Raw genomic sequence first — 27,564 nt, 5'->3', positions numbered from 1 at the left:
GGGATTTGATTAACTGATTATGTTTGGGAAGACGATGCTAATTTGGTAAATTTAGTTTAATTATACCTGAAGTTTCAGTACCTCTGAATTATACCTTGAAGGTGCTGATGTCCATTTATCTCAGCGGGTATAAATAGTTCCTATCTTTTGTGTAGTGATGAGCTTGTCTCACTGGAAAGAGAGTCTTTTAAGAAGTGAGAAGAGAACTTTAGACTGATCCATCTTCCTTTTTATTGTTTTTTTTTTCCTGTTTCTTCATTAATTCATGAGCCCCCGTGAAGTCATGAGCTAGGTTGGCACTGGAATTGAAACTTGCAATTAGACCTCCAGTCTGTTCAGCTAAGGATGATCTTATTTTAATTCTTTTTTTTTGAATGGGGCTAGGGGCAGAAGGAGAGGGTAAGAGATAATTTAAGCAGACTCCATGCCCAGAGAGGAGCCTGATGCTGGCATTTGATCCACAACCTTAAGATCATGACCTGAGCCAAAATCAAGAGTTGGATGCTTAACCAACTGAGCCACCCAGATGCCTGAATCTTAACTCTGGTTCTTAACCTCTAAGCAATGAAAAGATTTCTTCTTTCTCCACCTCCTCAAATGCCTCAGACAGTAAATAGAAATTAAGAACAGAATCACTGCCATCACCACAATAGTTGAATAGGTGGGTCTTGAAAGCCAGAGAATCTGAGTAGCCAGCATCCTGGCTTTGCTTTCTTCTAATTCCCTAGCAACTTCCTCCTCTTCCCCTGAATTAGCCTTTTTTTCCCCAAGGGATCTGTAATCTCTCGTTCAAGAGAGGAGTCCTCTAATCTTCTGGGGTGGGGTTGCTTCAAACATACCCATAAGATAAACACTTCAAATCCTCAGGGAATTTTTCCTGATGTCAGAGGATCCCCAAACATAACATTTACACAAATCCAATGTCCACTGCAGTCGAGAGGAATTTAGAATCCTCGAGAAAGATCTCTGGAGATACTTTCTTGGCAGTTTACAAGGGTATGTGGAAAGCTCTTGGAAATTGAATATAGGCTCATGAGTGCATTTGGGGGATAATGAGTAGAGCCTGATAGCCCAGCAGAGCCTAGTGCTTGGAGCCAGGCATTGATCCAGTCAGTCATCAGACACTGTGCCAGCCTGTCTTCTAAGACCTGGGTGGTGCTGAGCACAGATGGATTTGGCTGTCCCCCCTCTCCTGTGGTTTCAGCCTAGTGGGGGAGATAGACCTGGGTTCCTAGTCCCATCTTTCTTACCTCCTGGCTCTCAGGTGGTCATTTCACATTTCATAGCCTCTGTTTGCTCATCTGTGCAGTGGAGACAAACCATAAAGGTCAGTTGGGAATTCAATGAGATTTGCTCGCCAAGCTTTCTGTGTGAACATGCTTGGGGAGTGACAGCAATCTGTCACTCCCTAAACTGTTCCGTGCATGATCTAAGTGGAGGGTTTAGGGTAGTAGCTCTGGTTCAGGAGAGACGCCTTCAGCTACAGTGCTGCAGCATGTGAATGACCCTAGAGGTGGTGGTGCCTACAGGCTTGGACTGCCGGGGACCTCCTCGTGCTCTACCAGCTCCCAGACCCATCTGTTCCCAGGTGGGCCCTGGCCCTGCCGGGTGAAGCCAGGCAGAACCAAGCAGCTCTCATTTGTTCCTCTGATCTCCTGGTTTTTTTCCACGTGTGTCTTCTGCTTCTATATTTCATCAAGATGATCATATGCATAGAATCTAGAGATTCAAATCTTGCTCAAAGGTTTATACACAGACTGTAGCTCTGCAGCCCCCTAATCCTCCCCTACAAACATTTTAGAACTCTTTCATCTGTTTTTTTTAAACCAGTGTATCCATATTTCTACATGATAGGCATAAAGTGCTGTTTCTTGATGTATCAATTTGAGATAGCCTGTTGCCTTCCTGTTACGGTATATGAGAATTTCAGTTTTCCTTTCCTCTCTGTTTCTCTTAATATAACACTATAATACATATCCAGTGTCTTCATTATTGTGACAATTAACAAATGATCATACAGAGCAAGGACATGCTGTGATCATAGGTAAGGAGTGGTGGAGCCGGTCTGTTCTCAGCCTCTCTCCCATGGTTGTGTATGCTATGACCAAAATGGGGCCTGCGGGGGCGCCTGGGTGGCTCAGTTGGTTAAGGATCTGCCTTTGGCTCAGGTCATGATCACGGAGTCCTGAGATGGAGTCCCTGCATTGGGCTCCCTGCTCCTTGGGGAGCCTGCTTCTTTCTCTGCCTGTTGCTCCCCCTGCCTGTGCTCGCTCGCTCTCTCGCTCTCTCTGTCAAATAAATAAATAAAATCTTCAAACAAAATGGGCTGGCATAGTCTACCCTCAGTTGGTGGTGTTTTGTTTGTATTAATCTGGGCAGCATATGAATGTCTCCTGTGTGCCAGCTGCTCTCTGAGTGTTGGTCCTAGAAAGATAAATAAGACTCGGGTGTTGGTGGGGGGGGACTCAACCCATGAAGTGCCTGATGGAAGGAGACCCATGGTGGGTATTAGTTTCCTTTTTCTGCCCTCCTGGAGCTCACAGTCTGGTAAGATAGACATTGAAGATGGGCGTCAGGCATGCAGATGAGAACCAATGCAGGGAACTGTGGGTGACATTGACCTAGGCTGACCTGAGGTTGGATACCCAGAGGGCTGGATCACCAGGCAGGAGGATGGTGAGCCGAGTGTGACATTGGGAATCTTGGGCAGGCAGGGTGTTTCATGGTCCAGAGAGGAGGAAGCGCGCTAGTGTTTGGTTCTTTGGGTTCCTTAGGTGTCCTTCAGTACCTGGGTTCTGGGACAGTCAGCAGGGATGTTGGAAAGACACTGGCCATCCTTGTGTGTGAAACATGACCTGTCCCTCCCCAGCTTGGTGGGATGGAGGATTTATTGCACATTCTCATTGAAGAGCCAGCTCAGTGATGTGCTGCCTTTTCTGCAATATGGACTTCAGTGTCTTGAGGCAGGGGACCAAATGCCTGAGTCCTGCTCCTGTGGTTTCCCTCTTGGGAGCTTCTTACTACTTTTCCTCTGTTCTCTCTTAGCCTTGTATCATCAAGATTAAAGACTTTTTTGATGCCGAAGATTATTACATTGTCTTGGAATTGTAAGTAATAAACCTTTCTATTTGTTTCTATTTCATTGCTTATAAGCCACCAAAGAATTGAAGGCTGGCATGCTTTTTTCCCATCCTGGGAACCCTCGTTGTATGTATGTGGTTGTGGAGCTCACAATGTGTGCTTGTGGCGTCAGTGTTGATTCTAAAATCCCTCCAGTGTTTCCAGAAGCACGTGGCTTAGAAGTTCCAGGCCCTGAGTCGGAGGCCTGAGTTTGGATACTACTCTGCAGGTGACTACCCGTGAATGAGTTTCCTTCATGTCTCTGAGTCTTTAACTTGTGTCGAGAAGGTGGGTATGATGATACCCTATGCACAGAGTCATAAAGATGGAATCCCATGAGGGATGGAAAGTGCCCAGCAGAGCCTCTGGCACACATAGTTGCTCAGACACACGTGCATATTAATTACCCTGAAACACCTGCCCAGGTAGATCCTGCTTGGGATTGAAGTCCTGGGCGGTATGGTGACACCTGATTTTTTTGTTGCTGGTTTACTTGGTGGTCTTTTTCAGTAACCACAAAGTCCTGTCTTCTGTGGTGTGAGCAAAACAATTTTTGGTCCTGTTCTTGCAAGAGGCTTGTCTTAAGGCTCATTCCTGCCTAAATACATGGTGTTTCTGGGAGCGGCTCTTGTGGCAGACGGGCGAGGCTTTGCTCCTGAGTGGCACATAGTGGCTAAGCAGGTTGACCACTAAGATTTTAGAATAAATAGCCTCAGTCATAGCACTAGGAGAAGACTGGGTGACCCTTGGGATGCTTAACGGAATATCTGTTTCTGTCTGACCGGACCTACTTAAAACAGTTCAATAATGGGGTGCCCGGGTGGCTCAGATGGTTAAATTCTGCCTTCAGCTCAGGTGATCCCAGGGTCCTGGGGTCCAGCCCTGCATTGGGCTTCCTGCTTGGTGCGAAGCCTGTTTTCCCTCTCCCACTCCCCCTTGTGTTCGTGCTCTCGCTGTTTCTCTTTGTCAAGTAAATAAATCTTTATTTACTTTGTCAAGTAAACAAGTCTTTAAGAAACAAAACCAGTTTGATATATTTAATATAACAGTCACTGAGACTAATGAAGCACTTAGTCTGAGCCAGTTCCTGCTCTGAGCATTTCGTGTGAATTGACTCCTTTACCCTTCGTGACGGTCATCCAGGTGACTCACAAGTTACTGCAGGGTTCCTATGTTTAGCCCCCCTTTACGGAGAAGGAAACTGAAGTTCAGAGGGATTGAATAACCCCACCAAGCAGCCACATTGTGCCAGCTGCCTTACCTATATTAATTATCTCTTAATTTTTACAACAGCCATCAAGTTAAAGGTTGGGTGGGGGGTGGTTATCCCTGTTTTTTTAAGAGGCAGAAACAAGCTCAGATAGGTGATATAACTTGCCCAAAGTCCCAAAGCGGGGAAGTGAGGGAACTGGGGTTCAGCCCCCGCTGGCCTGATTGCTCCAACCACAGAATCCCCTGGGGCCTGCGATAAAAATGCAAGCTCATGGGCTCCACCTGGGGCCCAGTGAGTCAGATTCTTAAAACCTCCCAAGTGTGTCCAGTGCCCTCTGCCCACTCCTTCCATCTTTCCTCATTCCTTCCTTTCTAGCGGGGACCTCTTTACGGTAGAGAGGAGACTTAACAAGCTCACTGCTTTTCTTCCAAACAGGAGTCCTTAAGAGTGAGTAACAAAGGCAGCTCTTTGCTTGTCTGAAAGAATCTTGTTGGTGTTACTGTGTTAATCCAAGGGAGTCTGCCTCCAGAGGGAACCCCTGCTTTGCCTGTGTCTTCCAGGATGGAAGGAGGAGAGCTCTTCGACAGGGTGGTGGGAAATAAGCGCCTGAAAGAAGCTACGTGCAAACTCTATTTTTACCAGATGCTCCTGGCTGTCCAGGTAAGCGAAGCCCTTGGATCTTTTGACACCCTGCTCGTGGGTGAATTACTCCCGACGTCAGGCAGAAAGCAAGGGATGGTGCGTAAAACCCAGGGTACAGAGTCTGCCTGTTCTTGTGTTGTTCTGTTCTTGGCAAAAACACCCTCCCCTTTTTAAAAAGATTTTATTTATTTATTTGACAGAGGCACAGCGAGAGAGGGAACACAAGCAGTGGGGTTGGGAGAGGGAGAAGCAGGCTTCCTGCTGAGCAGGGGCCCTATGCGGGGTTTCATCCCAGGATCCCGGGATCATGACCCAAGCCGAAGGCAAATGCTTAACAACTGAGCCACCTAGGCGCCCCATCCCATGCCTTTGACTCAGATGGGAAAAGTCTTGCTGGGAAGCTTAAGTGACAGTAACAAGGGGAGTTAGAGAAATAAACAGGGCCCCACGTCTTCTCTTTAACCTGGAACAATATCTGGAGGGCACTGATCTCTCCTTGGGCCTGAACCTTGTAGAAAACCTCTTAACCTGCTGGGAGCTTGGGGGGTGGCAGGCAGGTGGGAGAGTAAGGGTGGGAAGGTGGGGTGGTTGTGACAGATGGATACCCCCCCCACTCCAGTTCCAGGTGGCCCCCTTAGGTGCCTGTGAGCCCTAGCAGCAGGTGGGTGGGCATATGCTCCGCCTGCTCTAGTCTGTGGGGATGTTGGGTGAAGGAGTAGCTGGTGGTACCCTGCCTGCTTCTGAACATCACGTTTTCAAACCAAATTCAGCTGTGGCGATTGCCCGGCAAGACTTCTTCCCTTGAAGACCTACTCCACGAAGGAAACCCAAGTGTTTGGAAGCAGTTCTCCTATGGAGTGGGGGTTGAGGGAGATTTTCCTGCTGCTGGTTCACCTGGGTTTGCCCTCCCTGGGGGCTTTGACAGGTCTTTCTCCTGTTGAGGGTGTTTTGGAGGAGTTTTTGTTCCAGGCCAGGGTGTGTGTGTGGCTGGGGTGGGGTGGGGGGCGGGGGTGGGGGCGGTGCATTCAGATGAATTGAAGTCCGTTAGCCCCTAACCAGTACTTTACTGTCTTAATAATTGATTCTCTCCCTTCTGTCATACCAAAAACATTAAGATGTGTTGAGTGCAGATCCGTGGGTGGGGGAATTTTTTCCCTAAAGAAATGACTTGGTGTATAAAAATGGTGACCACACAGACAACATCAACCTTTCAGACATAGAGATTTTGAAGATGAACTCAATTTTTGTGTTGAGGAATACGTGAACTCTGGGTATTTAAACAGATAATTTATAGTTAGGTGCTTTACAGAGGCCTTTAAAAATTATCCTCAGGAAAAGAATATCCAAATACATTATTATAATTTTTTAAAACTTTTTGGAAAGATTTTATTTATTTATTTGACAAACAGAGATCACAAGTAGGCAGAGAGGCAGGCAAAGAGAGAGGGGAAAGCAGGCTCCCTGCTGAGCAGAGAGCCCAATGCGGAGCTGGATCCTAGGACCCTGAGATCATGACCTGAGCCAAATAAAGGCAGAGGCTTAACCCACTGAGCCACCCAGGTGGCCCTGGGGGAATATGGTTTTGAATAGCCTGGCTTATGGTTTCACCCAGCTGTAAGGGGTGTGTGTGTGTGTGTCTGTATCTGTGTCTGTCTTTACTCACTTACCTACTCCATAAATCCAAGGGTCATGCCTCCCTTTCTGTGTAGTACCTTCACGAAAATGGTATTATACATCGGGACTTAAAGCCAGAGAATGTTCTGCTCTCATCTCCAAAAGAGGACTGTCTTATAAAGGTAAGAAATTTATGTTCTGTTTGTGGCCACTCTAGTAGGTTTCTGTCCCCAAACTTATAAAATTCATCAAGTAAAAAGTGGGAGCATGAAAAGGTAGAGAATTTGACCTTTCTGGTATTAGCGATTTTTTAGTGATCAGATAGTATTGCTCCAATCCAGATTTTATTTTATTTTATTTTTTTTTAAAGATTTTATTTATTTATTTGAGAGAGAATGAGTGAGAGAGAGCATGAGAGAGGAGAATGTCAGGGGGTCAGAGGGAGAAGCAGACTCCCCAAGGAGCTGGGAGCCTGATGCGGGACTTGATCCTGGAAGTCCGGGATCATGACCTGAGCCAAAGGCAGTCGCTCAACCAACTGAGCCACCCAGGTGCTCCCCCCCTTTTTAAAAGATTTTATTTATTTATTTATTTGACAGGCAGAGATTACAAATAGGCAGAGAGGCAGGCAGAGAGAGAAGGAAGCAGGCTCCCCGCTGAGCAGAGTGCCCAACGCGGGGCTCGATCCCAGGACCCTGAGATCATGACCTGAGCCGAAGGCAGAGGCTTTAATCCACTGAGCCACCCAGGCACCCTATTTTATTTTTTATTAAAGGTTTTATTTATTTATTTGACAGACAGAGATCACAAGTAGGCAGAGAGAGAGGAAGAACCAGGCCACCCGCTGGGGGGAGAGCCTGATGTGGGGCTCAACCCCAGGACTCTGGGATCGTGACCCCAGCTAAAGGCAGAGGCCTTAACCCACTGAGCCTAGCGCCCCCAAATCCAGGTTTTAATGAGCATTTATTGTCCTCTACTTTATACAAGCAATTTTTGTTTAAAGGGGAAGGAGGAGGGGCGCCTGGGTGGCTCAGTGGGTTAAGCTGCTGCCTTTGGCTCAGGTCATGATCTCAGAGTCCTGGGATTGAGTCCCACATCAGGCTTTTTGCTTAGCAGGGAGCCTGCTTCCCTCTCTCTCTCTCTGCCAGCCTCTCTACCTACCTGTGATCTCTCTCTGTCAAATAAATAAATAAAATCTTTAAAAAAAAAACAAAAAAAGGGTGGGGGGAGGGATCTAGATGGATGAGAAAATCCCATCCCCTATCTACCACTGCTTTTCTAAGGCAGTGTGCTTCCCAACCCTGGCTTCAGTATAGAATCTTCTGTTGATTAAAAAAAAAAAATCATGATACCCAGCCTGCATCTCAGAATTTTTCTTCCAAGCTCCTCAAGTATTTGAGTGTTGAGATTGTTTGAGAAACTAGGATCTAAGAAAAACCATGGATAACTAATTAGGTCCCTAGAGTCTGGGTTAGATAAGGATTATAAACCTTTCTTTAAGGTACAGAGAACCACAGGTAAATTGGAGAAGAAACCTTGAGCTTCCTTGGCTTGGGATGTTTAATTTAAGCAAAATAAATTTTTTTTAAATTTTATTTACTTATTTGACAGAGAGAGAGATCACAAGCAGGCAGAGAGGCAGACAGAGAGAGGGGAGGGGGGAAGCAGGCTCCCTGCTGAGCAGATGCGGGGCTCAATCCGAGGACCCTGAGATCATGACCTGAGCCGAAGGCAGAGGCTTTAACCTGTTGAGCCATTGAGCCACCCAGGTGGCCCAAGCAAAATGAAATTTAACTTGCAGTGTTAAAGATTCCAGTTTAACAGGCACGAGCTGTATAGGATGGGAACTGATCTCGCCTGCGTTGCCTTTTAGGACTGGCAAGACTATGTTAGTCTTTTTATTTTTTTTTTTTTTTTTTTTTTTTTTTTTTTTTTTTTTTTTAAAGATTTTATTTATTTACTTGACAGAGATCACAAGTAGGCAGAGGCAGACAGAGAGAGGGAGAAGCAGGTTCCCTGCTGAGCAGAGAGCCCGATGCGGGACTCGATCCCAGGACCCCGGGATCACGACCCGAGCCAAAGGCAGAGGCTTTAACCCACTGAGCCACCCAGGCGTCCCAGTCTTTTTATTTTATGACACCACTAAAAATGATTCCCTTTTGTCCTTAATTTTAGATTACTGATTTTGGGCAGTCTAAGATCTTGGGGGAGACCTCTCTCATGAGAACATTATGTGGTACTCCTACTTACCTGGCTCCTGAGGTTCTTAATTCCTTTGGGACTGCTGGATATAACCGGGCTGTGGATTGTTGGAGTTTAGGAGTGATTCTTTTTATTTGGTAAGAAAAGTTTCATTGCTTCAGAGTCTGGTTGGAGGTAACTAGGTAAAGTCGGAAACGTGTCCAGATAGAGAGCTTGTGTTAAATTGGGTGACTTTTTTTTTTTTTGACCATTTATTTAAAGAAAAATCTAATCTGTATGTCTAAATGCCACTGAGGATATAATTTGATTTCTTTTCCTTTCTCTCTCTGCCAATATTAAGCCTTAGTGGGTATCCACCTTTCTCTGAGCATAAGACTCAAGTGTCTTTGAAGGATCAGATCACCAGTGGAAAATTCAATTTCATTCCTGAAGCCTGGGCAGAGGTCTCAGAAAAGGGTATGGATATGAGAGGGTTAAGAATTTGTGGTTTGCCAAGATGTGTGTGTGCTGTGGTGGAAATTTCTATTCATATTCTGTTAGGTTCCTCCTGTTAATTCTTGATTTCTGTTAATTGTTTTACACCTTTTGTGGGGCAAGGGAAGTTGAGAACAGAGCCTCCAGACAAGGCTTACTGAGGCTCATATTTTGTTTGGGTCTGCTACCCCTAGCTGTGTGACCTTAGGCAAGTTACTTAATGTCTCTGAGTTACCCTTTCCTTTATATGTAAAGCAGGTACAGTAGACCCCTCCCTTAAAGGGTTTTAGTGAGAGTAGGTATAACCTAAGCAAGTGGCTGGCACCTAGTAAGTGTACAAAATAATAACTAACTTTTCAGTTAGAAAGTCTCCTTGGAGTGAGCAAGTAAGAGCTGAAGTAATTTCTTTGTGTTTTAGAATTTAAAAGTGTAACTTTGTACTTCTCAAAAGGAAAACTAAATGTCAGGCTATGTAACATAGACAATTCTGTTAAATCTTAGAATGTTGAAGGAATAATATTGTTGCAATACAAAAGCCAGCCTCTACTTGCTTGCTGTCAAGCTTTGTTTCTGCCAAGCCTGCAGTTCCGAGGAGCCTGTTGCTGGCTGAGAAACTCTCACTGTCAAGTTAGGAGAGTTGGCTGAACATCCTAAGCACCCTAGAACTAGGTAGAAGTTCAGATTTAATTAGTTTGAACTTGAGTCCAGCAATGAATGGGGGGAACAGGGAGAGTTGAGGAGGTGGTGATGTGTGAACAAGGAGAGACGGGGGGGGGGGGCAGGGGGGGCATTATATTCATTCCTGGTGTTCTGAATACAGAGTGAGGACTGGGGCTTGGGGGTGGGGGGCCTTGGACACCACACCTGCTGACTTGCAGTGACATCAGCCCCTCCTTCTCTTTGGATGTTGGCCTGTGATTCTGGCACACTTTAATTTTGCTGATTTAATGTATCTTTCCTTTCCACTAAGATTTGATACTTGATTATCTTATTGCTTTAGCTCTGGACCTTGTCAAGAAGTTGTTGGTAGTGGATCCAAAGGTGCGTTTTACGACAGAAGCAGCTTTAAGACACCCGTGGCTTCAGGTTTGTATGGGACAACATTTGCTAGCATGAACTATGTGGGGACCTGAAGGATAAAGGAAGAAGTTGGAAATGTTCGCTTTGTTGAGATTATTTAATGCACCTTCCGTATCTAGGGTATGTTTCTGTGTGTATATGGGTCATGAGCATAGGCGTGTCTTTGGGTACAACCTTTTCAACTTAACTTGTGGCTTCTGGAAGGCCAGGACAGGTCACTGGCCTTTCCTAGTCCCACTTGGGTTCCCCAAGTCTGCAGTTTGGCGGTGGCACCTTGAGAAGTGGTTCTAGCTCAGAACCTCCACTGCCACTCCCACCTGTGCCAGCCTCTTCCCTCACACAGGTGGGATGGACTTCCTCCCAGCTGTCCTTGTCCTTAAGTCGGAGAGCAGGAGGAAGAGGAGGAGGGCAGCTTCTCTGGGGGAAAGGGGTGCCCTTTCTTAAGTCTAAGTGAGCATACAGGGTCCCACTTATTCCTAGTGAGTAAACAGACCATGAGCGCAGGCTGTTACTGCACCTTTCCAGTCTGTATTATCTCTGTGTCCTTGTTGTGGCTCTTACTGGATTATACTGTGACCTCATTCTAGCTGTCAGACTTAGAAGTCCTTTGTGGTTTTGGTGGACTGATCTTTGGTTTTAGAACTAGCTATAGCACGGGACAGGTTTTCTGACGGATGTCAGGCCTCCTGTGAAATGCAGTTCCACTCAGTACAGCCGTACCCCTTTTTGTTGATTTCCATTTGGTCTGTTTCCTGTGGGGGTGGGGAACTTAACCAGCTAGCTGGAGCTCGGGGCTCAAGTACTCTGGAGATTATTGGTCCAGAAACTCTTCCGGGCCATCCAGTCTCAGGACTGTGCTTGCGGGGCTCTGGGAAGACCGTCCCTATTCTTTCATTCTTCCAGCTCTCCATACCTAACGGTTTTGCTCAGGCCAGCTCAGGTTGAGAACAACAAATCCTTGGAAGAAAAAAAAAGTAGATGCATTTGTTTGGGCTATTTCCCTGGAAACAGTGGTCTTCCCCCAGAAGAAATCTGTTGGATGATTTAGCACTTCGTAGACCACACAGATTTGAAACAGCAGGACCCTCAAGAAAAGGAATTTGGAAACAAGGGTGCCTTTGCGTGTGGGGATTTAATTTTGATGAAAAAGAAAAACATGCCTCTTGGCTCTTTTGATGTGCCCTAATAGGGAAACTTTTGGGGCCAGATGTGGAGGTGCAGGAGTTGTGCTGGTCTTGTTTTGGGGGGTTGGGGGGGTAGGATGTAGCTTGCCAGTTAGGCCAGGGAACTGAGTTTGTAGCTGCCCACAGCTTACGAACGTGCCTAACCTATTTTTCTTGTTCTGTTTGTCTCAAAAGAAAACTGTTACTAACAACTGAGGAAAAAGGTGAAGTTCAGTGCTCCCCAGGGGTCTCACTGGAAAACTGTTGTCCACATTTTGTTTTTGCTGCAGAAGGTGGAGGGAACACAGAGTGAGGACAGGAATGCAGACACTGGCCGGCATTACTTATCTGCTAGTGATAGCTTAGGTTTTATTTTGGGAAATTTCAGTGCTTTTGAAGAAGCCAAATGGCTTTGTGGGTCTGGCCGTGGACTGAGTGTTTGGAATGTGAATTCCAGTCTGTCTTGCTCTTAACTGTGTTTGGTTTGGGGAACATCCTTTATGTGATCCCATGACACCCCATAACATCCACTCTTTGGCACTTCATACTCAGTTTCTGAAATGGAGAACTCCTTCCGGCTTGCCTTTGAGGCATTTTACAATATACATTTTTGAATAGATTGTAGACTTCTCCAAGGAAGGTGTTTGCAGATGCACATTGTTACCTGTGGTATATAATGAGTGCCTTTTCCATATTATTGCTACTAATTGTTAATTTATTATTATTATTATTTTTAAAGATTTTATTTATTTGAGAGAGAGAGAGAACACAAACAGGGTGAGTAGGAATGGGAGAAGCAGGCTCCCCACCGAGCAGGGAGCCCAATGCGGGACTTGATCCCAGGACCCTGGGATCGTGTCCCGAGCTGAAGGCAGACGCTTAATGCCCGAGCCACCCAGGTGCCCCAGTTGTTTTTTTTTTTTTTTTTTTTAAGATTTTATTTATTTATTTGACAGAAAGCACAAGTAGGCAGAGGTAGAGAGAATAGAGAGAGAGAGAGAGAGAGAGAGAGAGAAAGAAGCAGGCTCCCTGCTGAACAGAGAGCCTGATGTGGGGCTCGATCCCAGGACCCTGAGACTATGACCTGAGCTGAAGGCAGAGGCTTAACCCACTGAGCCACCCAGGTACCCCCCCCAATTATTTTTTTTTTTAAGGTTTTTTTTATTTGAGAGAGAGAGAGCAAGCGCACACGAGTAGGGGGAGGATCAGCCAGAGAGGGGGACAAGCAGACTCATGGAGTCTGATGCTGAGCTTGATCTCACAATCCTGAGATCATGACCTGAGCTGAAATCAAGAGTCAGACGCTATACTGACTGAGCCACCCAGCTGCCCTGATGATTTGTGTTAAATGTAGGCCTAAATAGGCTTGTGGGCAGTTCTGGCTATACAACAGAGCTGCTGTCCAGTGTGTTGCTGTGTGGGTTTGTTCTTTGTGTTCATTCTTTCAACGACAGTTAATGAGCTCATGTGTCAACACGTAGGTACTGGGGATGCAAAGAAGAGAACGATAAGTTCTTGCCTTGGGGAGCTGACAGTCTGGGTGGGGGCCAACCCCGACCATAGTCATCACAGCACAGTGGAATACATGTGGCAGTAGAGGTAGGTGTAGAGCATGAGGGGGGACCCTCAGAGAGAGACAGGGCCATGGTCTATTGGGTTTCAGGTACTCATGGGTTCACACAGTATAAAGAGGTTCTAAAGGCTGAGTGGCCTGGGGATGACATGGGTGTATTTAGTTTGCTAGAGCTGCTATAACAAAATACTGCAGACGGGGTGGCTTAAACAACAGAAGTTTATTTCCTTACAGTTCTGGAGGCTAGAAGTCCCGATTTCAAGGTGTTGGCACACATTTGGTTTCTCCTGTGGCATCTCTCCTTGCCTTGCAGATGGCTGTCTTCTCCCTGTCCTCACATGGCCTTTTCTCTGTGCTCACATCCCTGGCGTCTCTTTCTCTTCTTGTGGGGAACACCAACCACACTAGATTGGAACCCCACCCTAATAGCCTCATTTTAACTTAATTGCCCCTTCAAAGGCCCTGTCTCCAGATGGTCACTGGGGGTTACCATTTCAACATTTGAATGTAGGGGGCAGAGGTGGGGTGGACATAGTTTAGTCACCATGGGTGGACCTCATTTTCAGTCCCTCTAGATAGAGGCCCCTGTGTGTTTTACAGTGCCTGGCACCCAAGGCTGCTCAGGAAGTAGTTGTTCACTGAGTGAATGACAGCGGTGGGTGAGGGGGATGGGCAGGATGGCAAGGAGGGCATTCCTGGTGGGGGCTGTGAGTGGGAATAGGGGGAAAGAGGGGAAGGAATTTTGAGAGTGGCATGGAGTAGGAAGTAAGATCCTACTGGAGATTGTGGAGCAGAATCCAGATGAAGGTGGTGCCCTCAGAATGGGCAGTGGGGGGCGATACCCAGAGTGCCTCAGTAAACAGTGTGTTGGAAGCAGGTGATTCAGCCGCTAGATGCAGAACAGGTGAGTTCATTCTTGAGCACTAATTTTTCTGTACGTATCGAAGTGCTGAATGTTGGAGGCCTTCACTCCTATGTCCTCTGCCCCTACCTACCGAGGTGCTCTTGGCTTAGCGGGAGGAACGGGAGAGGGTTGGATGGGAAGGTTCATGGGGCCTTGGAATCAGGGTGCTGTGGGTCTGTCTTGTGCCGTGCTACTTTTGAGTGGCTGAGCTGGGCTTCTAGCTGGCCCCATCCTAGTCATGGATGTTTCACCTTTCTGAAGATGGGGAGAGTTGCACCAGGTTACTTTTCAGGATTCCCAGACACAGATCCTTAAACCCTGTAGAAGTAACACTCACGGAGGTGGGAATTACCTCAAAGACATCTGGGCAGGAGTTCTGTGTGTGCACATGCACCTTCCACTCCCCCTTCTTCCTCTAGCAACACGAAACACCTGTAATGCTGTGATCTGTTCATTTGTCCTCCTTTCTCTTTAGCTCTGGAATATTGTGGGCTTTAAAATTGTGACTTGTGTAGTATTTGCTGGGAGAATTTTCTGGAATGCTGGGTTGCTTTGTTAGGGAGGCCCCAGTAAATGCTCTTATTCCAGGCACCTCCTGGAAAGGATTGGGGAATTTTATAGGGTCTGCTCTCAGACCCTATAAAGGGTCAGGACTGAGTCAGTCCCAGCCTCTGACTTCCTGATTGCCCTTTCTCAGGATCTGGGATGCTGGTTCTGAAAGTCTTTCGACTGCTAACGTCTGTGGTTCTCCCTGACCCAATGAGAGCCCTGAGGCATGTGGATGTGATTCAGCCGGTGTCCACCGAGTCTGGACTCTGATTAGACTCCTCTGGGAAGGCAGAGCTGTGGAGTGCATGGCCCATTACCTTCTGAGCCTCAGCAAGAGTGTGCCTTTTGGTGGACAGACTGGGTGTCCTTACCAACTTTCCTCTTTCCCGGGCCAACTTAGCCCTGTCTTTTTAGGAGCTTGCTTTCCTTCAGACACAGTCTACTGAGGTTTTTTTTTTTTAATTTTTATTTTCTTTTCATTTCTTCACAGGATGAGGACATGAAGAAAAAATTTCAGAATTTGCTTTTTGAAGAAAATAAGTCGGTGTCTCTACCCCATACCCCAGCCCAGGTATTTCCAGATGATGGTTGTTAAATGTAGGCTCAGTTTTAAAGAAAGAGCTCATGAGCAAGACTGATGAGCTCAGAAGGTCTCTTTAGTAGCAGTTGCTTAATATATTTTTGGAATAGTGTAGTAGATACTTTGTTTCCGCTCCATCTGCCCTAGTGCCCTTAGAAGACTTAATAAGGACGAGTGAGTTGAATGCGTTAAAGAAACACAGCCGGAGATTGTCACTCAAGAGGTCTCCTGCAAGGCAAATTGGAAGACTCTATTAGAAGTTCAAATTGAAACTTGTTGGAAATTTAAAATCTGGGCAAGTGGTTGATTATTGATTATAATTTTATTCCTCCAAGGTTCTTTGTTAGGATTAGTTAATATCTGCTCATTCGTATTCTGCCTTCTTTTGATGAATTATACTCCCCTTCCCACTGTCCCCTTGAAATTTTATAAATGGGGAAACAAAGACACAAAAAAGATGATCTTTCCACAAAAGAGCAAGATCTGGGGCTCCCAGCAAGAGGTATTGTATATTGTAGTCCCTTTGAACTTCATAATTTCGGAGGAGATGCTAGAGAGGAGGGAAGGTGTTCATGCTGCGTCCTTTCGGTATACATTAAGTGGTCTGAAGCCACAAAGGAGAGAAATGTCCTTGAATAAATATGTCTGAGTCTGGGCACGTTTGGTGGGGATTCAGATGTCAAGGGGGAATGACTCCTAATTCTTGGCACTAGAAGCTTCACGTGAAATGCTCCAGGTTTACTGGCAGCACAGTGGAACACTTTGATAATCTTAGAGCCAGTGGTTTTCTTTGAATATTTCTTCTTTTTACTTCCAGCCGTCCACGAGTCGAAAGCGACTTCTTGAAGGGGAAGCAGAGGATGCTGATACCACAAAGCGTCTGGCTGTGTGTGCTGCTGTGTCGTGAACACTGGTTTGACATGAAAGGAATCTGCCGCCTTGAACCCTGCTGCCATTTTCTTTAAATCTGTTTTTTTGTTTTGTTTTGTTTTTTTAATAGTGTATTGTAATTGTGGGGAACGTTGCTTTTTCATGATCATCAATACACAATCCCAAACATAGTGGAACCTGGGCTTTGTGCTTTTTGCTTGATGATGGGCTCTTTGGTGGCATGCCTTTTTTGTGTATTTGCAGTTCCGTGCTTTTTGTCTGGCACTCTACGTTGGCTGGAACCAGGTGGGTAGCCCTAGTCTCAGCCTGGGCAAACTGCATTTGAAAGACCCTTTAGAAAGCTGCAGGTTGGGGGCGCCTGGGTGGCTCAGTGGGTTAAGCCGCTGCCTTCGGCTCAGGTCATGATCTCAGAGTCCTGAGATCGAGTCCCGCATCGGGCTCTCTGCTCAGCAGGGAGCCTGCTTCCCTCTCTCTCTTCTGCCTGCCTCTCCATCTGCTTGTGATTTCTCTCTGTCAAATAAATAAATAAAATCTTTAAAAAAAAAAAAAAAAAAAAAAAAAAAGAAAGCTGCAGGTTGGGGTGGAGTTTGTAGAGTCTGGCTGGTTACCAAAGTCCTTATGAGATGAGAGGTACCTTGGTACCGTATATCACAGACCAGTTTTAAATTCTCATCCTCACCTGCATAAAGATATAGGTCCATCGTCGCTGAAATCGTTGGACCAAAAAATTTGTCAAATCCGAATTTTTTTTTTTTTTTTAAGATTTTATTTATTTCTTTGACACAGAGAGAGAGATCACAAGTAGGCAGAGCAGCACAGAGAGAGCAAGGGGGAAGCAGGCTCCCTGCTGAGCAGAGAGCCTGATGCGGGGCTCAGTCCCAGGACCCTGGGATTATGACCTGAGCTGAAGGCAGAAGCTTAACCCACTGAGCCACCCAGGTGCCCCCAAATTTTCCTGGTTTTAAGAAGGCTCCATGGCACATTGACTTTCTTATTTGTAACAGCCAGTAGAGTACTATAACTAAGCACTGTAAATACTCTTATAGCAAATACAATAAAAGAGTTAAAAGAGAGAAGACAACAAGTGCCTCATGTCAGTTTAGGTCACTTCTGTCCTGTCAAAGGAGTTATGGATGACACTCAGGTTTCAAAGCTGTTTGGATTTTGGAAATGCAAATGAGGCATGTGGGCATTTCTTGTTGAGCCAACAGTGACCAAGGAGACCCTGTATAAAGCCCTTCCTTTGGCTGGTCTTGTCCAGTTCTCACAGTAATACTGTGGTATAAGTCCTCTGGCTGCCCTGCTGTTGTAGGTGAAGAGCCCAGAAGGAAGTAGTAAGTTGACTTGGTCAGTATCACACAGTAAGTGGCAGAGGAAGCACCCAACCCAGGTCTTTCTGACTCAGTATTTCTCATCTTCTCAGGTTCATACACAGTCAGACTCAGGATTGCTGACTCACATTGACAAAACTCACAAGGGACCGATATTTAAATCCTGAATGCGGTGTGTTCAATTATTATAAGAGGGTACAGCCCCACGATATGTGTAAGTTGGGACACCTTGGTGGCAAGGAACAGAAGCTCATTCAGATTACTTCATGAGAAAGGGGATTTGTTTCAAGGTTATAGATGTCGGAGCCTGGCATCCATCTGGAGCCCAGGCAGTTATAATGCTTGGTTCCTCTTGTCTCTTTCTGACCCACTGATTTTGCTTTTTTTATCTTTGGCTGGTTGATAGTGGGCCACATTGTAGCTAACTGGTCTTGCCATGAGTTGAATGCCTTGGTTCTGATGCCACTGATGAGCCAACCAGGGCCTTGGGCACACAGCTGTTGCCGTGGGTAGTTGGGTGGTGGTTGGCAATTTCCATTACAATATTGTGCAAACATTCTGAGGCTTGGCTGGCCTGATGTGTGTAGTGGGGGGTTGGAGGGGCTAGATTGGGATTTAAGTGGTTTGCATATTTAAAAGAGTAAGGTGGAGGTTGCCAAGTTAGATGGGTTTTTAGCTCATTTGAATATTTAATGTGAAGGCTGTGGTTTTTTAGGGCATTTTTCATTAGCCAGCCCTTCTCTGTTTCCAGAGCACTTTATGTTTGCTCCCTCTGATTATTCCGACCATAGTAGACAGACTAATGGCTCCCAAAGATGACCTCATCCTCATCCCCAGAATATGAATACGTTCCTTTACGTGGCAAAAGAGACTTTGCAGATATGATTTAAGTTAAGGATCCTGATATAGGAAAATTATCCTGTCTTTTCTGGGTGGGTCCCAGAATGTTTCTGGGGCGGGTATGTCATCAATGTTTTCTGAGAGGGACACACACAGAAGGAGTTAGAGTTAGAAGAGAATGGAGTGAGCTACTTTGAAGAGGGAGGAAGGGACCACAAGCCAAGGGGTACAGGTGGCCATGAGAAGCTGAAAAAAGACAAGGAAATGGATTCTCCCCACAGAGTCTCTCCTGAAGGGACCAGTCCTTTACACCATGACTTTCACTAGTGGAAATGATTTCAGACATCTGAACTATAAAATTATATAAGAACAAATTTATGTTAAGCCACCCAGTTTGTGGTAATTTGTTATGGAGGCCATAGGAAACTAACATACTCATCAATAAGATGTCACTACTTATTTGGAGCCACCCAGCATCCACTTCTTCCTGACCTCACTCCAGTTTTCTTTTGAGGCAATTCTTTTTCCTTATCCCATGAAGTTAAGGGGGGGGAAGGGGGAAATGGTAAAACTAAATGTCTGCCTGCCCTCTCAACTATGGAAGCTGAAGGGGGGGTACCAAGGGGTTCCTTCCCTGGTGGAGCTCTTCGCATTGGCCTCCTACCTGGAGGTGGGCCCAGGACTTTGAAACACAAGCAAATGGAACTGGAATGGCAATATTGGTGGTAAAAACAATATTGTGCCAATCTAAGCTCTCTGCACTTCCTGACTTTGGCTTTGAAATTGCTGAGCTTTTATGTCCTTATCTATAAAGTGGGTGCAGTAGGAATACTAGCCTCATATGGTGTTTGTGAGGATTGAATGGGGGAAGGTCATTTAAAGTGCCTGGCATGGGATAAGGGATCTATCAGTGCTGGCTTCCATCCTTAAAGGTGGGAGGACCACAAAAGTAGCTGGAGGGAGCCATGGAAAATTCTTGAGCAGGGATGTAATATAATCCGTTCAGTTTCTGGGGGGCATGGGCACACACAAGATGGGTGGATAATTGAGATGCCTTTGACTTAACATTTGGTAAATGCCAGGACTGGGTGGATGGTGGGAGCAGAGGTGAGGGGGTATTTCTTAGTGCCTGAAGTAACTGCCACTCCCTTCTGCAGAAACAGGCATGTTGTTCCATGGTTGACCTGCTGCATGCTTGGATAATGGTGCAGTGGGCACCTTTTATTTGTGCCGGTCTTCAGCTGATGCTTCTTGTAGATGACTGCATTGTTATTTTTCTGGGGAATATATCTCTCTCTCCTCCCACTCACCCTGGATCCCATGCCCTTCCTAGAGGTGCTCAGTATTGGCCAATTTTGCTGTGATTGGCTCAAGTAGGGACTTAAATAATTGCAATGAAAGTCAGTCCTGAGACTGGCTGGAATTATTGGCAAACAGTTCCTTTTTTCCTGGTCAGATATGAGCTGGGTGCCGCGTAGGATGCTGGAGAGTGCTACATGAGAAGTCATCAGAAAGGGAAGTGGAGGTGAAAAAGACCAAGCTACAGGTCACTGAGCACCTGGGTCCAGCTATGCCTGAAGTGAGCTACCGTCCTGAGACTTTTCAATTTGTTCTTTTTTTTACTCCAGGTTGAATTATTGTTATTGTCACTAGTACCCGGAAAAGGTCGAATTAATAAATTCAAACAGTTACAAACTCTGAGAAACCCTTGGAGATTGTTTTCTTTTTTCTTTTTTCTTTTTTTCTAGTAGGGAAAAACATTTGCTGCTGCTGTTTTTCTGCCAACTTCAGGGTTTTCAGAGAGGTTTGGGGCAGAGAATGGAAAGCGAAGATGTGGGAAGTTAACAGTCCTTCCAGCCCCAAGGTTGAGCGAACCCTCCCAGCTAATTATACCACAGAGTTTGGGAGTAGAGCCCCTTTCATTAAACTTTTAGGAGTCTTGGAAGGAAAGGGCCAGAATTATATAGCGGAGCCTGGAAAGCATGGTGCTGCCAGGCGTGCTCAAGGGACATGCATCTCTGAAGGCTCACCTCAACCCTGTGAGGTATTTCTGCCTCTCTCCCAGTTTACTGACTTTGAAATCAAGGCACTCTGCTTTGGTCAAGTGTCCTGTTAAAGGTTTCCCAGTTTGCAAAAGGTGGAGGCCAGACTGGAACTGAGATTTCCCCTCTTTAGAGCCCTTGGTATTAGCCAGTACAGAAAACTTGTTTGGTCTTGTCACTGATACTCAGTGAGTACTCAGTGAGCACTAGGAGCTGTGCTGACACCATCCGGATTGTTTCCTTCGGTCCTCCCAACATCCCTTAGTTATATAGGCCTTCCTGATTAAGGAGGGACAGGCTCCCAGAGACCTGACCTTAATCACGCAAAGGTTAGTGGAGATGTGGCACTCGAACTCAGGTTCTCCACTGAGTCTGGCTGTGCCAGGGACATGGGCATTTACTGTGCCACTCACTCCTGCGCACGTGCTTGCACACTTTCCTCACGGGGATCTCATCACCTTAGCAGCGTTCTTCCCCCGGCACTTATTGGGGGTAATTATCTCCTGGGTTAGACTTTCGCCGCAAGGCTGGAATGACCTGTGAAGAATATGAGGCAACGCGGGGAAGGGGAGTACCCCGGTCTGCCCGGGGGTCGTCCGCACTGCGGCAGGCGGCGGCGCCAAGTCCAGAACGGCGGGCGCTCCAGTTAGGCCGGACGGGTGCGGAGGGGGTGGGCGCGACGCCGGGAACAGCGGCCGACTCCGGAGGGCGCGAGGCGGGGCGCGCGGGGAAGGGGCGCGGCGAGTGCGCGCTTGCGCGGTTGGGGGGACCCGCGGAGGCGCGCGGGGCGCTGGTGCGGCGAGTGCGCGCGTGCGCGGTTTGGCGGGGGGGGAAGTGTTGTGGGTTGCCGCGGCGGCGCGCGGTACGGCGGGAACATGGCGCGCGGGGCCGGCGCGCGCGCCTAGCTGGCGGGACCGTTAGCTCGAGGCGGACGCGGCCCGGGCCCCGCGGGGATGGAGCAGTTGCCGCCGCCGGCGCCCGACCCAACCACGGGGGCGACTCCAGCACGGAATCGTAGGCGGCGGGAGCCAGAATCGCCGCCGGCGCCGGCGCCGGTGAGTGCGTGAGGGGCGCGGGCCGGGAGACTTTCTTTGTGAAACTCCGTCGGTGCGAGCCGGGCCGGGCCTCGGCGGCTGACGAGCGTCCGCGAGACGGAACCCGCCTCACAGTCCGGGTTCGAGCTGTCCCGCCTCGCGCCGCTCAGCGGCGGGATTCGGTCTGCCGCCTGGCCGGCTAGGTTTCGGATACAGTGTGTGAACGCGCGCGTGCGCGGGGGGAGGGGGGGCGGTATACAGTTGGCGCCTAATGCACACCATGTCTCATCTGTTGCCTTCGCCTCCGCGGGGCGGCGCCTCCCCTGCTCTGGACCCACGGGAGAAGTGGATGGCAGCCGCTTGGAGACAGGTGTCGGTACTGCCGTGAGAGACTCAGGTGCAGACAGCCCCAGGTGGAATCAAAAGGAGTAATCTGTCGGTCCATGGAAGGAATCAGGTCTGACTTTGGCTCAGCATAGAGTGATTTTGGAATGCTTGACATCCATCCCAACTTCGCAGTGTCTTTGGGGTATCAGTCAAGGTGAAGGATGCTGAGCAAAATGGACTTTGGAGGTGTGGCTCTCAGAGGATGAGATGGGATGGCCCTGAGGATTTGGCTCCCCAAACTGCCCAGGCATAGGAATAATCTGTAGCTCTATAAAAAATACTGGCGTCACAGTTCTTCCCAGGGCCACAGACTCAGACTCTCCAAGGCAGAGGAACAGATTTTGAATTTTTAACAAACTCTCAAGTTGTTATGATCAGGCAGATTCGAAAGGCACTATTTTAGAGTAAGGTTCCAGCGATGGGGGACCTGTTCTGTTTATAGCTCACCATGGCATCCTGGTAGCAGGCGCAGGGCTTGGCACATGGTAGATGGTCATTCAGTATTTGTAAGAAGACTGAATAATTTAGAGGGTTTCCAAAATAGAAGCTCTTGAGACATTTTCAGGAGCTTTTGAGATTAGTATCTCTGTCGGATTTACTGTAAAATGTGATTTTTCTTGGTCCCAGCTTAACTTCTGTGACTGTGACTGTTTATATTGCCATGTTTTCAGTATGTTCTAGGCAAAATCAGAGTACACATTGCTTAGTATAAACCATCAACTATGTATACCCCAGCTAGGTTCAAATTAGTTCTAAAACAAAACCTGAATAAAAAATGCATGCTTCTTTCTCTTCATCATTTGGGAACACTAGGCTTATAGGATTTTGTTCCTTTGAGGCAGGTAAATATTTATGTTTTATCAAAGCAAATCTGCATTACTGTTTATTCAGAAAAGTTGGCAATTTGCTTAGATTTGAGTATTTGTAGTTTTTATGTAGCATTTTGAAATTAAGATTTATGTTTAGCTCAGGGTCAGTGCTAAAATAGAATTGTTTGAAAGTTATTTGATATTTCAGGGCTGTTTTTTCACGTTGTTTTGAATTTCATTAGTTGATTTCATTTCTTTCGACTGGAAAAAATGTAAATATATAGAAATACAAGACTTTAGAAGTTGGGATTGGATCTGAAGAAAAATGGAAGAATTAGATGTTTTATTAGGTGTGTCATTTTTGTAGTTTATATGGATATTTTTTGTGGATTTTTAAAAAGTTCTTTTTGTTGGGATACAATTGATATATAACATTAGTTTCAGGTCTAGGACATAATGACTTTGTATGTATTGCAAAATGATCACTGCAGTAAGTCTAGTTAACATCTCTCATCATGCATAGTTACAATTTCTTATGATGAAAACTTTCAAGATCTACTCTTAACAGCTTTTAAATATACCATTCAGTATTAACTATAGTCACAATGCAGTATGTTACATTTCCATTCCTGTCTTTTTTTAAGTGTCTTAAAGAAGAAAACAAAACAAACCTAGTTTTGTTCACCTACCATAAAATCAACTGTTTCAGTGTACAATTTCATGGTTTATAGTGAATACTCACTATATGTCCAACATTACCATTATCTGCTTTTAGAGCATTTTCATCACATTTCAAAGAAATAACATACACATTAGCATTCCTTGTTCACCTTTATCCCAGCTGCTGGCAATGCCTACTTTGTCTCTACAAATTTTACTATTCTGGACATTTCACATGTTGTTATCTTACAGTATGTAGTTTGGCTTCTTTCACTTAGCTCAGTGATTTTGTAAGGCTCATCCATGTTGTAGCATGTATAAGGACTTCATTCCTTTTTATTACTGGGTAATATTCCATTGAATGGATATACCACAATTTGTTTATCCATTTTTAAGAAAGTATTTATTTATTTATTTGAGAGAGAGAGAAAGAGAGATGGAGTAGGAGCAGGGGGAGGGGCAGAGGGACAAGAAGAAGCCTCTCTCCCCTCACCGCTGAGTGAGGAATCCCAAAACAGGGCTTAACCCTGGGACCCTCAGATCATAACCTGAGCTGCAGTCAGATGCTTAACTGACTGAGCCGCCCAGGTGCCACTTGTGTATCCATTTATTTCCTGATAGACATGTAGGTTTTTTCCCCCACTTTTTGGTTATTATGAATAATGCTTCTATGAACATTTATGTATAAGTTTTAGTATGGACATATGTTTTAATTTTCTTGGGCATATCCTAATTGTTGGGTCATATGGTAACTTTTTAAATCTTTTGTGGAGCTGACAGACTGTTCCTAAGGTACTACATTGTTTTACACGCCTATGAACAAAGTATGAGGGTTCCAGTTTCTCTACATCCTTGCCAATACTTTTTTTTTAAGTTATTGTCTTTTTTTTTTTTAACTTTAGCCATCCTAGTAGGTATAAAATGGTATCTCATTGCAATTTTGATTTACATTTCCCTGATGACAAATGATGTTGGGGATATTTTTGGTGCTTATTGGCCATTTGTGTATCTTCTTTGGGGAAATGTATATTAAAATCATTTGCCTGTATTTTAGGTCCATTTTTTAACTGAGTTATCTGTCTTATATTGAGTTGCAGGAGTTATTTAAAATATTATGGATACTAAAACCTAGTCAGATACATGATTTACAACTAATTTCTCCTCTATGATATCTTTTGAAACTTTTTTGATAATGTTCTTTGTTGCAAAAAATTTTTTTTTTTTTTGTGACGATGTCCAGTTTTTCTGTTTTTTCTTTTATCGTTCATGCTTTTGGTGTCATGGCTAAGAATCCATTGTGAAGTCCAAAGTCATAAAGATTTATCCCTATGCTTTCTTTTAAGAATTTTCTGTTTTTAGCCCTTATATTTTAGGTTGTTGATCCATTTTGAGTTAATTTTTATATGTGGTGTAAGGTTATGACCCAATTCATTCTTTTGCATGTGATAATCCAGTTGTCCCAGCAGTATATATTGAAAGGATTGTTTGTGTCCCATTGAATGGTCTTTGTACCCTCTTGAAACCCAGCTGACTATATGTTAGGTTTTATTTTTGGACTCTTAATTCTATCCTCTTGTCTATCCTATGCCAGTACTACTGTATTTGATTATAGTAGCTCTGTAATAGGTTTTGAAATTAAATATAAGTCCTGTTTTTTTTTTCCAAGGTGTTTTTGCTTTTTTCAGTCCCTTACATATGGATTTTAGGATCAAATTTTAAGTTTTTGCCAAAAATTAGCTGGGATTTTTATAGAGAGTGTGTTTAATCTGTCCTTTCAGTGGTGTTTGGAGTTTTCAGGTCCAAGGTTGCACTTCTTTCAAAAATTTATTCCTAAGTATCTTATTTTATGTGATGCTATTCTACAAGGAAGTGTTTTTAAAAATTTCATATTGCCATTATTTATCATTAGTTCATTGCTAGTATGTGGAAGAAATATAGTTGAGTTTTGGATGAATTTTTTAATCTCATCATTTAGTGGTAATCTGTTCAAGTTTCTAGGTTTTGGCTCTGCTACTTACTAGGTGTATGAGTTTTGGCAATTCTTAACTGTTATGCATCTCAGTGTTCTTTTATGTATAATGGGACAGTAATATCCATCCCAAAGAATTGTTAAAGAATATTGATAGATATTAAGATATTGATAGATATTAAGAACAATGCCTTACATGTGGTAGGGATTTGATATTTGTTGTTTCTCTTCTTTTACTAAATAACTCCATTTCAAAGCAGACCAAAAAATAAAAAGAAAACAAAACACCAAATCCAAACAAACAAAACCCCAAAACCCCACAAACAAACAAACCTTAAAGCAGAGACAAATCCACCCTCCCTCAAACCCAAAACCCACAAAGAAAAGCCACAAGAAAAACCTCAAACCTCTTCCTGTCTCCATTACTTTTCTGTGATCTAAGACATCCCTGTGAGAGCTTGAGAAACAGTGAAAGTCTCTTACACCACACGATTTTATTGTAAAAGCCCACTAAATCCAGGTACTGTGTAAGGCATTTGACAGTGCATTCATAAGTATTACTAAAAATAATAGAACTGTGGGGGTGCCTGAATGGCTCACTCAGTTAAGCATCTGACTCTTGATTTTGGCTCAGGTCATGATCTCAGGTCCTGAGATTGAGCCCCGTGTTAGGTTCTACACTCAATGTGGAGTCTGGTGGAGACTGTCTCTCTCCCTTTGCTGTGCCCCCCCCCTCAAATAAATAAATAAATAAATAAAGTAACTCAAAGCTGTTTGTTTTTACCCCATAATTCTTATTAATGTGCTGTTCTTTTATTAATTAGCTAAAAGCACAAGCAATAATTTTTCCATTAAATTTGCTAGTTATAATTTTTATTTATTTTGAATGATTGCTTTTTAAAAAAACTCTGTTATAGCCAAAACCTGATGTTTAAGCTTAATATTTTACTCTTATTGTGGTGTTTCTTTAGTAGCCAGAGTAGATTGCTGTTTTATATGGGAAGAAACCAGAGACTCAGTATAATCCAAATTTGATACTTAGAATATAACGTATTCATTGAATGTATATTCACTGTGATCCAAGGAAAATAATTGTTTACCTTGTAAATATTATTTTGACATTAAAAGCTTACCTTTGAACTCACAAATATAATTAGTTTTGTAACCCACAATCCCACAGATTGATAACTCACTGATAGGTCTATAAGAAAATTTTAAATCAAAGTTGATCTTTGTTTAAAAAACCCCTTTTAGGGGCGCTGGGTGCCTCATTTGGTTAAGCGTCTGCCTTGTGGTCAGGTCTTGATCCTAGGGTCCTGGGATCAAGCCCTGCCTCAGACTCCTTGCTCAATGAGGAGCCTGCTTCTCCCTCTGCCGGCCATTCCCTCTACCTGTTGATGCTCTCTCTCTCTCTGACAAATAGATAAAATCTTAAACAAACAAACACCCTTTTATTATGAAAACTGCACATACACATTTTATTTAAAAAACCAGGGGCGCCTGGGTGGCTCAGTGGTTTAGGCCTCTGCCTTCGGCTCAGGTCATGATCCCAGGATCCTGGGATCTAGCCCCACATCGGCTCTCTGCTCAGCGGAGAGCCTGCTTCCTCCTCTCTCTGACTGCCCCTTTGCCTACTTGTAATCTCTGTCTGTCAAATAAATAAATAAAATCTTAAAAAAAAAAACCCACCCCATTATCAATATGGGGATGACTACTATTAATACCTTAATACATATCTTCCTGGAACTTCTTCTGGGCATCTTTTTATCTAACAGTACTTACTTTTTATCTAACAATACTTTTTTCTAACAATACATATACAGATGTACACAGGTATTTTAACTAAGACAAGATAAAAATGCACAAAATGTCTTTAAAAATTGTCTTTATTTAGATATCATTTGCATACAATAAAATTTACAGATTTTATTATTTTTATTTTTTAAAGATTTATTTATTTATTTATTTGACAGAGATCACGGTAGGCAGAGAGGCTGGCGGGGTGGAAATTATTCATTATTTATATTAATCATTATATTAATTAAATAATAATTTATTATTAATAAATGATTTATGGGGCGCCTGGGTGGCTCAGTGGGTTAAGCCGCTGCCTTCGGCTCAGGTCATGATCTCAGGGTCCTGGGATCGAGTCCCACATCGGGCTCTCTGCTCAGCAGGGAGCCTGCTTCCTCCTCTCCTCTCTCTGCCTGCCTCTCTGCCTACTTGTGATTTCTCTCTGTCAAATAAATAAATAAATAATCTTAAAAAAAAATAAATGATTTATTTTATTATAATCACTAAATAATTATATTATTTATGACAGTATAATATATAAATATATAATACATTACAATATATTATATTATTTATTATTATAATTATTTTAGAGAAAGAGGTAGCATATAAGTAGTGGGGAGGGGCAGAGGGAAAGGGAGAAGCAAACTCCTTGCTGAGGGTCAGTGCTATGTGGGGCTTGATCCCAGGGCG

At 44.6% G+C, this 27,564-nt stretch overlaps 2 protein-coding genes across 14 annotated transcripts in view; both read left to right on the top strand.

Annotated features, from left to right (window-relative positions):
* Positions 1-16,181, top strand: part of CHEK2 (checkpoint kinase 2) — a 51,549-nt gene extending 35,368 nt beyond the window's left edge. For all 12 annotated transcript variants that reach the window (XM_045081538.1, XM_045081534.1, XM_045081535.1 and 9 more), the window contains 8 exons: positions 3,046-3,107; positions 4,894-4,993; positions 6,685-6,771; positions 8,765-8,928; positions 9,132-9,247; positions 10,266-10,351; positions 15,025-15,105; positions 15,932-16,181. In XM_045081538.1, the coding sequence (XP_044937473.1) occupies positions 3,046-3,107; positions 4,894-4,993; positions 6,685-6,771; positions 8,765-8,928; positions 9,132-9,247; positions 10,266-10,351; positions 15,025-15,105; positions 15,932-16,021 (786 nt within the window). In that variant the 3' untranslated portion in view covers positions 16,022-16,181. The remainder of the gene's footprint in view (positions 1-3,045; positions 3,108-4,893; positions 4,994-6,684; positions 6,772-8,764; positions 8,929-9,131; positions 9,248-10,265; positions 10,352-15,024; positions 15,106-15,931) is intronic.
* A 4,882-nt stretch (positions 16,182-21,063) lies between these two features.
* TTC28 (tetratricopeptide repeat domain 28) overlaps positions 21,064-27,564 on the top strand; it is a 641,796-nt gene continuing 635,295 nt past the window's right edge. For both annotated transcript variants that reach the window (XM_045081529.1, XM_045081528.1), the window contains exon 1: positions 21,064-21,273. In XM_045081529.1, the coding sequence (XP_044937464.1) occupies positions 21,172-21,273 (102 nt within the window). In that variant the 5' untranslated portion in view covers positions 21,064-21,171. The remainder of the gene's footprint in view (positions 21,274-27,564) is intronic.

The sequence above is a fragment of the Mustela putorius genome, unplaced genomic scaffold, assembly GCF_011764305.1.
Source record: "Mustela putorius furo isolate JIRA1106 unplaced genomic scaffold, ASM1176430v1.1 tig00000578_pilon_pilon_pilon, whole genome shotgun sequence".
NCBI classification, from domain to species: domain Eukaryota; kingdom Metazoa; phylum Chordata; class Mammalia; order Carnivora; family Mustelidae; genus Mustela; species Mustela putorius.
The sequence above is the reverse complement of the archived record's forward strand: the minus strand, read 5'-3'. Positions and strand labels throughout refer to the sequence as shown.